The sequence below is a fragment of the Heterodontus francisci genome, chromosome 17 (genome assembly GCF_036365525.1).
Source record: "Heterodontus francisci isolate sHetFra1 chromosome 17, sHetFra1.hap1, whole genome shotgun sequence".
In the NCBI taxonomy this organism is placed as follows: Eukaryota; Metazoa; Chordata; class Chondrichthyes; order Heterodontiformes; family Heterodontidae; genus Heterodontus; species Heterodontus francisci.
The window spans coordinates 3,482,739-3,498,455 of record NC_090387.1 but is presented as its reverse complement, the minus strand read 5'-3'; the positions used below and the strand labels follow the sequence as shown (position 1 = coordinate 3,498,455).

General features: G+C 58.2%; 1 protein-coding gene across 1 annotated transcript in view; it reads left to right on the top strand.

Annotated features, from left to right (window-relative positions):
* The first annotated feature begins 328 nt into the window (after positions 1–328).
* Positions 329–15,717, top strand: part of slc7a10a (solute carrier family 7 member 10a) — a 124,186-nt gene continuing 108,797 nt past the window's right edge. Inside the window, exon 1 of the mRNA XM_068049856.1 lies at positions 329–435. Coding sequence (XP_067905957.1) covers positions 336–435 — 100 coding nt within the window. The 5' untranslated portion in view covers positions 329–335. The remainder of the gene's footprint in view (positions 436–15,717) is intronic.

Here is a 15,717-nt window from a genome sequence, read left to right as displayed (position 1 = left end):
GGTTTACTGTTTTACTGAGAGGAGTTGCTAAATTCTTTGTCAAACTGCCTGGTGTGGAATGAAAGTCAAATTCTGTTTTAGTTTCTTTGAATTAAAATGTGGACTCGATGACAGCCTGTGAGTTGAACAATTCTCCCTCTGGGTTTGTTCAGTCAACTGTTTGCTTTAATTCCCATCTTTTATTCTCCAATGGGCTGACAGGGGAGGGACTTTTCGCCCCCAACTAGTTTGCTGCAGCCACTAGTTTGGCAGAGATTGTTCTCTCTGTTCCTCTCAGTGACTGATGACTGGAGACGGGTAAGGAGTGAGGAAGGCAGAGGCAATTCCTAGCAGCAATGCCAGCAAAGAAAGGCTCCTGTGATGCAGGGGACATCCCCGATCGAGTGGCATTGAAAAAGGAGATCGGCCTGACCAGCGCCTGTGCTATTATCGTGGGTAAGTACTGGAGATGAGAGAGGGAGACAGAGTGGGAACTCAAGAACCCCGATCAGTCTGCTGTAAACTTCCTCCTGTCTAAGAGGAGAGTTTCTTGTTCCCAATGCTGTTTAAACAGAGATTGTCCATGTATTTCTACAAGTTCCACAGATTTAGAAATCTGAACACATACTTAGCTGTTTGTGAGCAGGATTCAGGCTAGAAATCTGGATTAGGTTTAATTTCGCTATAATCCACTGGAATGGGAATGGGGTCAGGTGCAAAGGCTGATATTATATCTTCCTAATGGGGGCAACTAATGTGTCAGCAAACTGATGGGATTGGGGGCAATGTGGGTTTTCCACCTCTCCGATGTTATTCTCCCTCAGCCAGTAATATTTGGCAGCTGGAAAATCAGTGTTCCAACTGATCCTGGGGTTTTCTCACCTGGAAAGTTAGGATAAAGTTACTCTGTGTGATTCTGAAGGTGACACAAGCCTCACAGCCCAGTTCAGAACACACAGTCGACCAGCAGAGTCATTCATATGTGTGAGCATTTCTACACTTGCTCTTGCTCCCATTAGCTCAGATTGTTAATTCTAACAGAAAGGAGCTTTGAACAACTCTCTCATTCACAGGAATCAGGGCAAAATTCCAAACACACAACTTTCAGCAAACTGATGTTTCCCAAAGCCAGGATCGCAGATCCAGTGCAGCACAGAATATATTCTGCAGCTGCCTTTAAAGGGCCACTGCTGTAGGTGCTGTTAATGGTAAAAAGGGATATAATCACCCAGACAGTGATCACATTGTGTTCTCAACCACATTGGAACACAGTCAGTAGAGAACAGCATTTAAAGTAAGGGCAAGACTGTGACTGCAGACTCCAGCTCAGAATCTGGATTCAAATCTATCCCCAGTCAATGACCTGAACATTCATTCTGCTTCCTGTAGCCGGTCACATCATCAAACACTCCCAGGACAGGTACAGCACGGGGTTAGATACAGAGTAAAGCTCCCTCTACACTGTCCCATCAAACACTCCCAGAACAGGTACAGCACAGGGTTAGATACAGAGTAAAGCTCCCTCTACACTGTCCCCATCAAACACTCCCAGGACAGGTACAGCACAGGGGTTAGATACAGAGTAAAGCTCCCTCTACACTGTCCCATCAAACACTCCCAGAACAGGTACAGCACAGGGTTAGATACAGAGTAAAGCTCCCTCTACACTGTCCCATCAAACACTCCCAGAACAGGTACAGCACAGGGTTAGATACAGAGTAAAGCTCCCTCTACACTGTCCCATCAAAAACACCCAGGACAGAACAAAAACAGCTCTCTGGTGCTCCAACACCCACCTATCTAAAATAGATCTTTTCTCTCCACTAAATGGAAACAGTTCCACATTCGAAGTTGTAAATCTCTCTCCTCACTCCTCTCCAGTTCCAGCTCCCACCAACCATCACAAGTACAGCTGTTGTGCCTGATTGCAAACTTGAAGTGCTTCAAACTCTCCAGCCAATCCAGTTTTTTATTCCTTTTTTTTTGGGATAAGTAGAAGGAGCTTTACTGTCGGAGGGTCAGTACTGAGGGAGTGCTGCAGTGTCGGAGGGTCAGTACTGAGGGAGTGCTGCAGTGTCGGAGGGTCAGTACTGAGGGAGTGCTGCAGTGTCGGAGGGTCAGCGCTGAGGGAGTGCTGCACAGTCGGAGGGTCAGCACTGAGGGAGTGCTGCACAGTCGGAGGGTCAGCACTGAGGGAGTGCTGCACAGTCGGAGGGTCAGCACTGAGGGAGTGCTGCACAGTCGGAGGGTCAGCACTGAGGGAGTGCTGCACAGTCGGAGGGTCAGTACTGAGGGTGTGCTGCACTGTCGGAGGGTGAGTACTGAGGGAGTGCTGCCCTTTTGGAGGTTCAATACTGAGGGAGTGCAGCAGTGTTGGAGGGTCAGTACTGAGGGAGCGCCGCATTGTTGGAGGGTCAGTACTGAAGGAGTGCTGCACTGTTGGAGGGTCAGTACTGAGGGAGCTCTGTCGAAAGTGCCATCTTTCGGATGAGTTGTTAAACCGAGGTCCCGTTTTCTCTCAGGTGGATTTATAAGATCCTTTGGCTGTATTTGGAAGAAGGGGAGTTCTGCCCGGTGTCCCGGCCAATATTATTCCCTCAACCAACATCACAAAAACAGGTTTAATCTCGAGATTAAAGCATTGCTGTTTGTGGGATCTTGCTTTGTGTAAATTTGCTTCTGCAGTAGCTGCATTTAAACAGTGACTACATTTAAAAAGATCTCATTGCCTGTTAAGGTCTTTGACACATCCTGAGTTGCTAAAAGGTGTAGCAGAAATGGAAGATTTTCTTTCACTTTCAATGTTGAGACAATGTGACGAAGGAGAGGAACAGAATGGTCGGCAGAGATTACCAACAAAGAAGATCATGCTGAGGACTCACAGCACATGCATAGTCAACAATAACAGATTGCATTTATATAGTGCCTAGAATGTAGAAATAGGTCTGCAGCACCTAATGGCAGCACAATCAATACCATTTGCCACCGAGCCACATAAGAAGATATCAGGAGAGGTGACCAACAGGTTAGAAGGAGGAAAGAGGGAGGGTCTGGAGGATTAGGGAGGGAATTCCAGAGGTGAGGGCCCAGCCAGCTGAAGGCACGGCCGCCAATGGTGGAGTGATAGGAATTGGAAATGCTCAAGAGGTCAGAACTGGTTGCAAGATAGGGAGTGGTGAGACCATGGAGGGATTTGAAAACATGAAGAATGGTGTTCGAGGAGAGTTCAGGACAGGAGGGAGAATTCCCTTTCCATTACATCCAGTAGAGAGCCTCAAATCCACCTGAGAGACAACGGGACCTCGGATTAACAAATCATCCAAAAGATGGCACTTTCGACAGAGCTCCCCCAGTACTGACTCTCCGACATTGCGGCACTCGCTCCGTCCTCACCCTCCGACAGTGCGGCACTCCCCCAGTACTGACTCTCCGACAGTGCGCACTCGCTCCGTCCTCACCCTCCGACAGTGCGGCACTTCCTCAGTACTGACCCTCCGACAGTGCGCACTCGCTCCGTCCTCACCCTCCGACAGTGCGGCACTCCCCCAGTACTGACTCTCCGACATTGCGGCACTCGCTCCGTCCTCACCCTCCGACAGTGCGGCACTTCCTCAGTACTGACCCTCCGACAGTGCGGCACTCGCTCCGTCCTCACCCTCCGACAGTGCGGCACTCCCTCAGGACTGACCCTCCGACAGTGCGGCACTCGCTCCGTCCTCACCCTCCGACAGTGCGGCACTCCCTCAGGACTGACCCTCCGACAGTGCGGCACTCCCTCAGGACTGACCCTCCGACAGTGCGGCACTCCCTCAGGACTGACCCTCCGACAGTGCGGCACTCTCTCACTACTGACCCTCCGACTGATCGGCACTCCCTCCGAACTAACCCTCCGACAGTTCGGCACTCCCTCAGTACTGACCCTCCGACAGTGCAGCGCTCCCTCAGTACTGACCCTCCGACAGTGCAACACACCCTCAGTACTGACCCTCTGACACTGCAGCTCTCCCTCAGTACTGACCCTCCGACATTTCGGCACTCCCTCAGTACTGACCCTCCGACAGTGCAGCACTCCCTCAGTACTGACCCTCCGACAGATCGAACCTCGCTCCGTGCTGACCCTCCGACAGTGCAGCACTCCCTCAGTACTGACCCTCCAACATTGCGGCAGTCCCTCATGAATGTCCCTCCAACAATGCGCACTCGCTCAGTACTGACCCTCCGACTGTGCGGCGCATCCTCAGTACTGACCCTCCGACAGTGCACCACTCCCCCAATAGTGACCCTCCGACATGCGGCACTCCCTCAGTACTGACCCTCTCACAGAGCGGCACTCGTTCAGTACTGACCCTCCGACAGTGCTGCGCTCCCTCAGTATTGAGCCTCCGACAGTGCGGCACTCCCTCAGTACTGACCCTCTCACAGAGCGGCACTCGTTCAGTACTGACCCTCCGACAGTGCTGCGCTCCCTCAGTATTGAGCCTCCGACAGTGCAGCACTCCCTCAGTACTGACCCTCCGACAGTGCTGCACTCCCTCAGTACTGACCGTCCGACTGATCGGCACTCGCTCAGTACTGACCCTCCGACAGTGCAGTGCTCCCTCAGTACTGACCCTCCCACAGTTCGGCACTCACTCAGTACTGACCCTCCCACAGTGCGCTCTCCCTCATTACTGACCCGCCAACAGTGCGGCCCTCGCTCAGCACTGACCCTCCGACAGTGCGGCACTCCCTCAGTACTGACCCTCCGACAGTGCGGCGATCCCTCAGTACTGACCCTCTGACAGTGCTGCGCTCCCTCAGTATTGAGCCTCTAACAGTGCAGCACTCCCTCAGTACTGATCCTCCGAGAGTGCAACACTCCCTCAGCACTTACCCTCCGACGGTGCAGCACTCCCTCAATACTGACCCTCCGACAGTTCGGCACTCGCTCAGTACTGACCCTCCGACAGTTCGGCGCTCCCTCAGTACAGACCCTCTGACAGTGTGGCGCTCCCTCAGTATTGACCCTCCGACAGTGCGGCACTCCCTCAGTACTGACCCTCCGACAGTGCGGCACTCCCTCAGTACTGACCCTCCGACAGTGCGGCACTCCCTCAGTATTGACCCTCCGACAGTGCGGCACTCCCTCAGTACTGACCCTCCGACAGTGCGGCGCTCCCTCAGTACTGACCCTCCGACATATGGCTCTCCCTCAGTACTGACCCTCTGACATGCAACACTCTCTCAGTACTGACCCTCCGACAGTGCAGTGCTCCCTGAGTACTGACCCTCCGACATTGCGCCATTCCCACAGTCCTGACCCTCCGACATTGCGGCCCTCCCTCAGTCCTGACCCTCCGAATGTCCGGCGCTCCCTCAGTACTGACCCTCCGACAGTGCAGCACTCTCTCAGTGTTGACCCTCCGGCATTGCGGCACTCCCTCAGTACTGACCCTACGACAGAGCGGCACTCCCTCAGTACTGACCCTCTGACAGTGCAGTGCTCCCTCAGTACTGACCCTCCGACAGTGTGGCACACCCTCAGTACTGACCCTCCGAATGTCCGGCGCTCCCTCAGTACTGACCCTCCGACAGTGCGGCACTCCCTTAGTACTGACCCTCTGACAGTGCAGCACTCCCTTAGTACTGACCCTCCGACAGTGCAGCACTCCCTTAGTACTGACCCTCTGACAGTGCAGCACTCCCTCAGTACTGAACCTCCGACGGCTCGGAACTCCCTCAGTACTGACCCTCCGACATGCGGCACTCCCTCAGTACTGACCCTCCAACAGTGCAGTGCTCCCTCAGTACTGACCCTCCGACAGTGTGGCACACCCTCAGTACTGACCCTCCGAATGTCCGGCGCTCCCTCAGTACTGACCCTCCGACAGTGCAGCACTCCCTTAGTACTGACCCTCTGACAGTGCAGCACTCCCTCAGTACTGAACCTCCGACGGTTCGGAACTCCCTCAGTACTGACCCTCCGACATGCGGCACTCCCTCAGTACTGACCCTCCGACAGTGCAGCACTCTCTCAGTACTGACCCTCCGGCATTGCGGCGCCTCCTCAGTACTGACCCTCCGACAATGCAGTGCTCCCTCAGTACTGTCCCTCCGACAGTGCTGCGCTCCCTCAGTTCTGACCCTCTGACATTGCAGCACTCAGTCAGTACTGACCCTCCGACAATGCAGCACTCCCTCAATACTGACCCTCCGACAGTGCGGCACTCCCTCAATACTGACCCTCCGACAGTGCGGCACTCCCTCAGTACTGACCCTCCGAAGGTGCAGCGCTCCCTCAGTACTGACCCTCCGACAGTGCAACACTCCCTCAGTACTGACCCTCTGACACTGCAGCTCTCCCTCAGTACTGACCCTCCGACATTTCGGCACTCCCTCAGTACTGACCCTCCGACATTTCGGCACTCCCTCAGTACTGACCCTCCGACAGTGCAGCACTCCCTCAGTACTGACCCTCCGACAGATCGAACCTCGCTCCGTGCTGACCCTCCGACAGTGCAGCACTCCCTCAGTACTGACCCTCCAACATTGCGGCAGTCCCTCATGAATGTCCCTCCAACAGTGCGCACTCGCTCAGTACTGACCCTCCGACTGTGCGGCGCATCCTCAGTACTGACCCTCCGACAGTGCACCACTCCCCCAATAGTGACCCTCCGACATGCGGCACTCCCTCAGTACTGACCCTCTCACAGAGCGGCACTCGTTCAGTACTGACCCTCCGACAGTGCTGCGCTCCCTCAGTATTGAGCCTCCGACAGTGCGGCACTCCCTCAGTACTGACCCTCTCACAGAGCGGCACTCGTTCAGTACTGACCCTCCGACAGTGCTGCGCTCCCTCAGTATTGAGCCTCCGACAGTGCAGCACTCCCTCAGTACTGACCCTCCGACAGTGCTGCACTCCCTCAGTACTGACCGTCCGACTGATCGGCACTCGCTCAGTACTGACCCTCCGACAGTGCAGTGCTCCCTCAGTACTGACCCTCCCACAGTTCGGCACTCACTCAGTACTGACCCTCCCACAGTGCGCTCTCCCTCATTACTGACCCGCCAACAGTGCGGCCCTCGCTAAGCACTGACCCTCCGACAGTGCGGCACTCCCTCAGTACTGACCCTCTGACAGTGCTGCGCTCCCTCAGTATTGAGCCTCAAACAGTGCAGCACTCCCTCAGTACTGATCCTCCGAGAGTGCAACACTCCCTCAGCACGTACCCTCCGACGGTGCAGCACTCCCTCAATACTGACCCTCCGACAGTTCGGCACTCGCTCAGTACTGACCCTCCGACAGTTCGGCGCTCCCTCAGTACAGACCCTCTGACAGTGTGGCGCTCCCTCAGTATTGACCCTCCGACAGTGCGGCACTCCCTCAGTACAGACCCTCCGACAGTGCGGCACTCCCTCAGTACTGACCCTCCGACAGTGCGGCACTCCCTCAGTACTGACCCTCCGACAGTGCGGCACTCCCTCAGTACTGACCCTCCGACAGTGCGGCACTCCCTCAGTATTGACCCTCCGACAGTGCGGCACTCCCTCAGTACTGACCCTCCGACAGTGCGGCACTCCCTCAGTATTGACCCTCCGACAGTGCAGTGCTCCCTGAGTACTGACCCTCCGACATTGCGCCATTCCCACAGTCCTGACCCTCCGACATTGCGGCCCTCCCTCAGTCCTGACCCTCCGAATGTCCGGCGCTCCCTCAGTACTGACCCTCCGACAGTGCAGCACTCTCTCAGTGTTGACCCTCCGGCATTGCGGCACTCCCTCAGTACTGACCCTACGACAGAGCGGCACTCCCTCAGTACTGACCCTCTGACAGTGCAGTGCTCCCTCAGTACTGACCCTCCGACAGTGCAGCACTCTCTCAGTGTTGACCCTCCGGCATTGCGGCACTCCCTCAGTACTGACCCTACGACAGAGCGGCACTCCCTCAGTACTGACCCTCTGACAGTGCAGTGCTCCCTCAGTACTGACCCTCCGACAGTGTGGCACACCCTCAGTACTGACCCTCCGAATGTCCGGCGCTCCCTCAGTACTGACCCTCCGACAGTGCAGCACTCCCTTAGTACTGACCCTCTGACAGTGCAGCACTCCCTCAGTACTGAACCTCCGACGGCTCGGAACTCCCTCAGTACTGACCCTCCGACATGCGGCACTCCCTCAGTACTGACCCTCCGACAGTGCAGTGCTCCCTCAGTACTGACCCTCCGACAGTGTGGCACACCCTCAGTACTGACCCTCCGAATGTCCGGCGCTCCCTCAGTACTGACCCTCCGACAGTGCAGCACTCCCTTAGTACTGACCCTCTGACAGTGCAGCACTCCCTCAGTACTGAACCTCCGACGGCTCGGAACTCCCTCAGTACTGACCCTCCGACATGCGGCACTCCCTCAGTACTGACCCTCCGACAGTGCAGTGCTCCCTCAGTACTGACCCTCCGACAGTGTGGCACACCCTCAGTACTGACCCTCCGACAGTGCAGTGCTCCCTCAGTACTGACCCTCCGACAGTGCAGCACTCCCTTAGTACTGACCCTCTGACAGTGCAGCACTCCCTCAGTACTGAACCTCCGACGGTTCGGAACTCCCTCAGTACTGACCCTCCGACATGCGGCACACCCTCAGTACTGACCCTCCGACAGTGCAGCACTCTCTCAGTACTGACCCTCCGGCATTGCGGCGCCTCCTCAGTACTGACCCTCCGACAATGCAGTGCTCCCTCAGTACTGTCCCTCCGACAGTGCTGCGCTCCCTCAGTTCTGACCCTCTGACATTGCAGCACTCAGTCAGTACTGACCCTCCGACAATGCAGCACTCCCTCAATACTGACCCTCCGACAGTGCGGCACTCCCTCAATACTGACCCTCCGACAGTGCGGCACTCCCTCAGTACTGACCCTCCGAAGGTGCAGCACTCCCTCAGGACTGACCCTCCGACATACGGCACTCCGTCAGTGCTGACCCTCCGACAGTGCAGCTCTCCATCAGTACTGACCCTCCGACAGTTCGGCATTCCCTCAGTACTGACCCTCCGACAGTTCGGCATTCCCTCAGTACTGGCCCTCCGACAGTTCGGCACTCCCTCAGTATTGACCCTCCGACTGTGCGGCATTCTCTCAGTATTGACCCTCCTACTGTGCGGCATTCTCTCAGTATTGACCCTCCGACTGTGCGGCATTCTCTCAGTACTGACCCTCCGACAGTGCAGCTCTCCCTCAGTACTGACCCTCCAACAGTGCAGCACTCCCTCAGTGTTGACCCTCCGACAGTGCGGCATTCTCTCAGTACTGACCCTCCAACAGTGCGGCACTCCCTCAGTCCTGACCCTCCGAATGTCCGGCGCTCCCTCAGTACTGACCCTCCGACAGTGCGGCACTCCCTCAGTACTGACCCTCCGACAGTGCGGCACTCCCTCAGTACTGACCCTCCGACAGTGCGGCACTCCCTCAGTACTGACCCTCCGACAGTGCGGCACTCCCTCAGTACTGACCCTCCGCCAGTGCAGCACTCCCTCAGTATTGACCCTCCGACAGTGCGGCACTCCCTCTGTATTGACCCTCCGACAGTGCGGCACTCCCTCCGTACTGACCCTCCGACAGTGCGGCACTCTCTCCGTACTGACCCTCCGACAGTGCGGCACTCCCACCGTACTGACCCTCCGACAGTGCGGCACTCACTCAGTATTGACCCTCCGACAGTGCGGCACTCCCTCCGTACTGACCCTCCGACAGTGCGGCACTCCCTCCGTACTGACCCTCCGACAGTGCGGCACTCCATCTGTATTGACCCTCCGACAGTGCGGCACTCCCTCTGTATTGACCCTCCGACAGTGCGACACTCACTCCGTACTGACCCTCCGACAGTGCGGCACTCACTCCGTATTGACCCTCCGACAGTGCGGCACTCCCTCCGTACTGACCCTCCGACAGTGCGGCACTCCCTCCGTACTGACCCTCCGACAGTGCGGCACTCCCTCCGTACTGACCCTCCGACAGTGCGGCACTCACTCAGTATTGACCCTCCGACAGTGCGGCACTCCCTCCGTACTGACCCTCCGACAGTGCGGCACTCCCTCCGTACTGACCCTCCGACAGTGCGGCACTCCCTCTGTATTGACCCTCCGACAGTGCGGCACTCACTCCGTACTGACCCTCCGACAGTGCGGCACTCACTCCGTATTGACCCTCCGACAGTGCGGCACTCCCTCCGTACTGACCCTCTGACAGTGCGGCACTCACTCCGTACTGACCCTCCGACAGTGCGGCACTCACTCCGTACTGACCCTCCGACAGTGCGGCACTCACTCCGTACTGACCCTCCGACAGTGCGGCACTCCCTCTGTATTGACCCTCCGACAGTACGGCACTCCCTCCGTACTGACCCTCCGACAGTGCGGCACTCCCTCCGTACTGACCCACCGACAGTGCGGCACTCCCTCCGTACTGACCCTCCGACAGTGCGGCACTCACTCAGTATTGACCCTCCGACAGTGCGGCACTCCCTCCGTACTGACCCTCCGACAGTGCGGCACTCCCTCCGTACTGACCCTCCGACAGTGCGGCACTCACTCAGTATTGACCCTCCGATAGTACGACGCTCCCTCAGTACTGACCCTCCGACAGTGCTGCGCTCCCTCAGTATTGAGCCTCTGACAGTGCAGCACTCCCTCAGTACTGATCCTCCGAGAGTGCAGCACTCCCTCAGCACTTACCCTCCGAAAGTGCAGCACTGCTCAATACTGACCCTCCGACAGCTCGGCGCTCCCTCAGTACAGACCCTCCGACAGTGTGGCGCTCCATCAGTAGTGACCCTCCGACAGTGTGGCGCTCCCTCAGTACTGACCCTCCGAGAGTGCAGCACTCCCTCAGCACTTACCCTCCGAAAGTGCAGCACTGCTCAATACTGACCCTCCGACAGCTCGGCGCTCCCTCAGTACAGACCCTCCGACAGTGTGGCGCTCCATCAGTAGTGACCCTCCGACAGTGTGGCGCTCCCTCAGTACTGACCCTCCGACAGTGCAGCACTCCCTCAGTTCTGACCGTCCGACAGTGCAGCGCTCCCTCAGTACTGACCCTCCGACAATGTGGTCTACTTCAGTACCGACCCTCCGACAGTTCGGCACACCCTCAGTACTGACCCTCTGACAGTGCAGCACTCCCTCAGTACTGACCCTCTGACAGTTCGGCGCTCCCTCAGTACTGACCCTCCGACAGTTCGGCACTCCCTCAGTACTGACCCTCCGACTCTTCGGCACTCCCTCAGTACTGAGTTTCCGACAGTTCAGCACTCCCTCAGTATTGACCCCCTGACAGTGCGGCACACCCTCAGTCCTGACCCTCTGACAGTTCGGCGTTCCCTCAGTACTGACCCTCCGACAGTGCGGCACTCCCTCAGTACTGACCCTCCGACAGTGCGGCACTCCCTCAGTACTGACCCTCCGACAGTGCGGCACTCCCTCAGTACTGACCCTCTGACAGTGCGGCACTCCCTCAGTACTGACCCTCCGACAGTGCGGCACTCCCTCAGTACTGACCCTCCGACAGTGCGGCACTCCCTCAGTACTGACCCTCCGACAGTGCGGCACTCCCTCAGTACTGACCCTCCGACAGTGCGGCACTCCCTCAGTACTGACCCTCCGCCAGTGCGGCGCTCCCTCAGTACTGACCCTCCGACAGTGCGGCACTCCCTCAGTACTGACCCTCCGACAGTGCGGCACTCCCTCAGTACTGACCCTCCGACAGTGCGGCACTCCCTCAGTACTGACCCTCCGACAGTGCGGCGCTCCCTCAGTACCGACCCTCCGACAGTGCGGCGCTCCCTTAGTACTGACCCTCCGACAGTGCGGCACTCCCTCAGTACTGACCCTCCGACAGTGTGACACACCCACAGTACTGACCCTCCGAATGTCCGGCGCTCCCTCAGTACCGACCCTCCGACAGTGCAGCGCTCCCTTAGTACTGACCCTCCGACAGTGCTGCGCTCCCTCAGTTCTGACCCTCTGACATTGCAGCACTCCCTCAATACTGACCCTCCGACAGTGCGGCACTCCCTCTGAACTGACCCTCCGATATGCGGCACTCCCTCAGTACTGACCCTCCGATATGCGGCACTCCCTCAGTGCTGACCCTCCGACAGTTCGGCACTCCCTCCGAACTGACCCTCCGACAGTGCAGCACTCCCTCATTACTGACCCTCCGACTTTGCGGCACTCCGTCAGTACTGACCCTCTGACGATGCAGCGCTCTCTCAGTACTGACCCTCAGAAAGTGTGGTGCTCCCTCAGTACCGACCCTCCGACAGTGCAGCACTCCCTCCATATTGACCCTCCAACATTGCCGCAGTCCCTCATGAATGTCCCTCCAACAGTGCGCACTCGCTCACTACTGACCCTCCGACTGTGCATCGCACCCTCAGTACTGACCCTCCGACAGTTCGGCGCTCCCTCAGTACTGACCCTCCGACAGTTCGGCGCTCCCTCAGTACTGACCCTCCGACAGTGCGGTGCTCCCTCAGTGCTGACCCTCCGACACTGCGGCGCTCCCTCTGTATTGACCCTCCGACAGTGCGGCACTCCCTCCATATTGACCCTCCGACATTGCGTCGGTCGCTCATGAATGTCCCTCCAACAGTGCGGCCCTCGCTCAGCACTGACCCTCCGACAGTGCGGCACTCCCTCAGTACTGACCCTCCGACAGTGCGGCGATCCCTCAGTATTGAGCCTCTAACAGTGCAGCACTCCCTCAGTACTGATCCTCCGAGAGTGCAACACTCCCTCAGCACTTACCCTCCGACGGTGCAGCACTCCCTCAATACTGACCCTCCGACAGTTCGGCGCTCCCTCAGTACAGACCCTCTGACAGTGTGGCGCTCCCTCAGTATTGACCCTCCGACAGTGCGGCACTCCCTCAGTACTGACCCTCCGACAGTGCGGCACTCCCTCAGTACTGACCCTCCGACAGTGCGGCACTCCCTCAGTACTGACCCTCCGACAGTGCGGCACTCCCTCAGTACTGACCCTCCGACAGTGCGGCACTCCCTCAGTACTGAACCTCCGACAGTGCGGCACTCCCTCAGTGCAGACCCTCCGACAGTGTGGCACACCCACAGTACTGACCCTCCGAATGTCCGGCGCTCCCTCAGTACCGACCCTCCGACAGTGCAGCGCTCCCTTAGTACTGACCCTCCGACAGTGCAGCACTCTCTCAGTACTGACCCTCCAGCATTGCGTCGCTCCCTCAGTACTGACCCTCCGACAGTGTTGCGCTCCCTCAGTTCTGACCCTCTGACATTGCAGCACTCCCTCAATACTGACCCTCCGACAGTGCGGCACTCCCTCTGAACTGACCCTCCGACAGTGCAGCACTCCCTCAGTACTGACCCTCCAACAGTGCAGCACTCCCTCAGTACTGACCCTCCGACAGTGCGGCACTCCCTCAGTACTGACCCTCCAACAGTGCAGCACTCCCTCAGTACTGACCCTCCGATATGCGGCACTCCCTCAGTGCTGACCCTCCGACACTGCGGCGCTCCCTCTGTATTGACCCTCCGACAGTGCGGCACTCCCTCCATATTGACCCTCCGACATTGCGTCGGTCGCTCATGAATGTCCCTCCAACAGTGCGGCCCTCGCTCAGCACTGACCCTCCGACAGTGCGGCACTCCCTCAGTACTGACCCTCCGACAGTGCGGCGATCCCTCAGTATTGAGCCTCCAACAGTGCAGCACTCCCTCAGTACTGATCCTCCGAGAGTGCAACACTCCCTCAGCACTTACCCTCCGACGGTGCAGCACTCCCTCAATACTGACACTCCGACAGTTCGGCGCTCCCTCAGTACAGACCCTCTGACAGTGTGGCGCTCCCTCAGTATTGACCCTCCGACAGTGCGGCACTCCCTCAGTACTGACCCTCCGACAGTGCGGCACTCCCTCAGTACTGACCCTCCGACAGTGCGGCACTCCCTCAGTACTGACCCTCCGACAGTGCGGCACTCCCTCAGTACTGACCCTCCGACAGTGCGACACTCCCTCAGTACTGACCCTCCGACAGTGCGACACTCCCTCAGTACTGACCCTCCGACAGTGCGGCACTCCCTCAGTACTGAACCTCCGACAGTGCGGCACTCCCTCAGTACTGACCCTCCGACAGTGCGGCACTCCCTCAGTACTGACCCTCCGACATGCGACACTCCCTCAGTACTGACCCTCCGACAGTGCGGCACTCCCTCAGTACTGACCCTCCGACAGTGCGGCACTCCCTCAGTACTGACCCTCCGACAGTGCGGCAATCCCTCAGTACTGACCCTCCGACAGTGCGGCACTCCCTCAGTACTGACCCTCCGACAGTGCGGCACTCCCTCAGTACTGACCCTCCGACAGTGCGGCGCTCCCTCAGTACTGACCCTCCGACAGTGCGGCGCTCCCTCAGTACTGACCCTCCGACAGTGCGGCGATCCCTCAGTACTGACCCTCCGACAGTGCGGCACTCCCTCAGTACTGACCCTCCGACAGTGCGGCACTCCCTCAGTACTGACCCTCCGACAGTGCGGCACTCCCTCAGTGCAGACCCTCCGACAGTGTGGCACACCCACAGTGCTGACCCTCCGAATGTCCGGCGCTCCTTCAGTACTGACCCTCTGACATGCAACACTCTCTCAGTACTGACCCTCCGACAGTGCAGTGCTCCCTCAGTACTGACCCTCCGACAGTGCAGCACTCTCTCAGTACTGACCCTCCGACAGTGCGGCACTCCCTCAGTACTGACCCTCCGACAGTGCGGCACTCTCTCAGTGCTGACCCTCCGGCATTGCGGCACTCCCTCAGTACTAACCCTACGACAGAGCGGCACTCCCTCAGTACTGACCCTCTGACAGTGCAGTGCTCCCTCAGTACTGACCCTCCGACAGTGTGGCACACCCTCAGTACTGACCCTCCGAATGTCCGGCGCTCCCTCAGTACTGACCCTCCGACAGTGCAGCACTCCCTTAGTACTGACCCTCTGACAGTGCAGCACTCCCTCAGTACTGAACCTCCGACGGTTCGGAACTCCCTCAGTACTGACCCTCCGACATGCGGCACTCCCTCAGTACTGACCCTCCGACAGTGCAGTGCTCCCTCAGTACTGACCCTCCGACAGTGTGGCACACCCTCAGTACTGACCCTCCGAATGTCCGGCGCTCCCTCAGTACTGACCCTCCGACACTTCGGCACTCCCTCAGTACTGAGTTTCCGACAGTTCAGCACTCCCTCAGTATTGACCCCCTGACAGTGCGGCACACCCTCAGTCCTGACCCTCTGACAGTTCGGCGTTCCCTCAGTACTGACCTTCCGACATTGCGGCCATCCCTCAGTACTGACCCGCTCACAGTGCTGCTTTCCCTCAGTACTGACGCTCCGACAGTTCGGCGCTCCCTCAGTACTGACCCTCCGACAGTTCGGCGCTCCCTCAGTACTGACCCTCCGACAGTTCGGCGCTCCCTCAGTACTGACCCTCCGACAGTTCGGCGCTCCCTCAGTGCTGACCCTCCGACAGTGCGCACTCCGTCAGTCCTGAACCTCCAACATTGCGGCCCTCCCTCAGTCCTGACCCTCCGAATGTCCAGCGCTCCCTCAGTACTGACCCTCCGACAGTGCAGCACTCTCTCAGTGCTGACCCTCCGGCATTGCGGCACTCCCTCAGTACTGACCCTACGACAGAGCGGCACTCCCTCAGTACTGACCCTCTGACAGTGCAGCACTCTCTCAGTGTT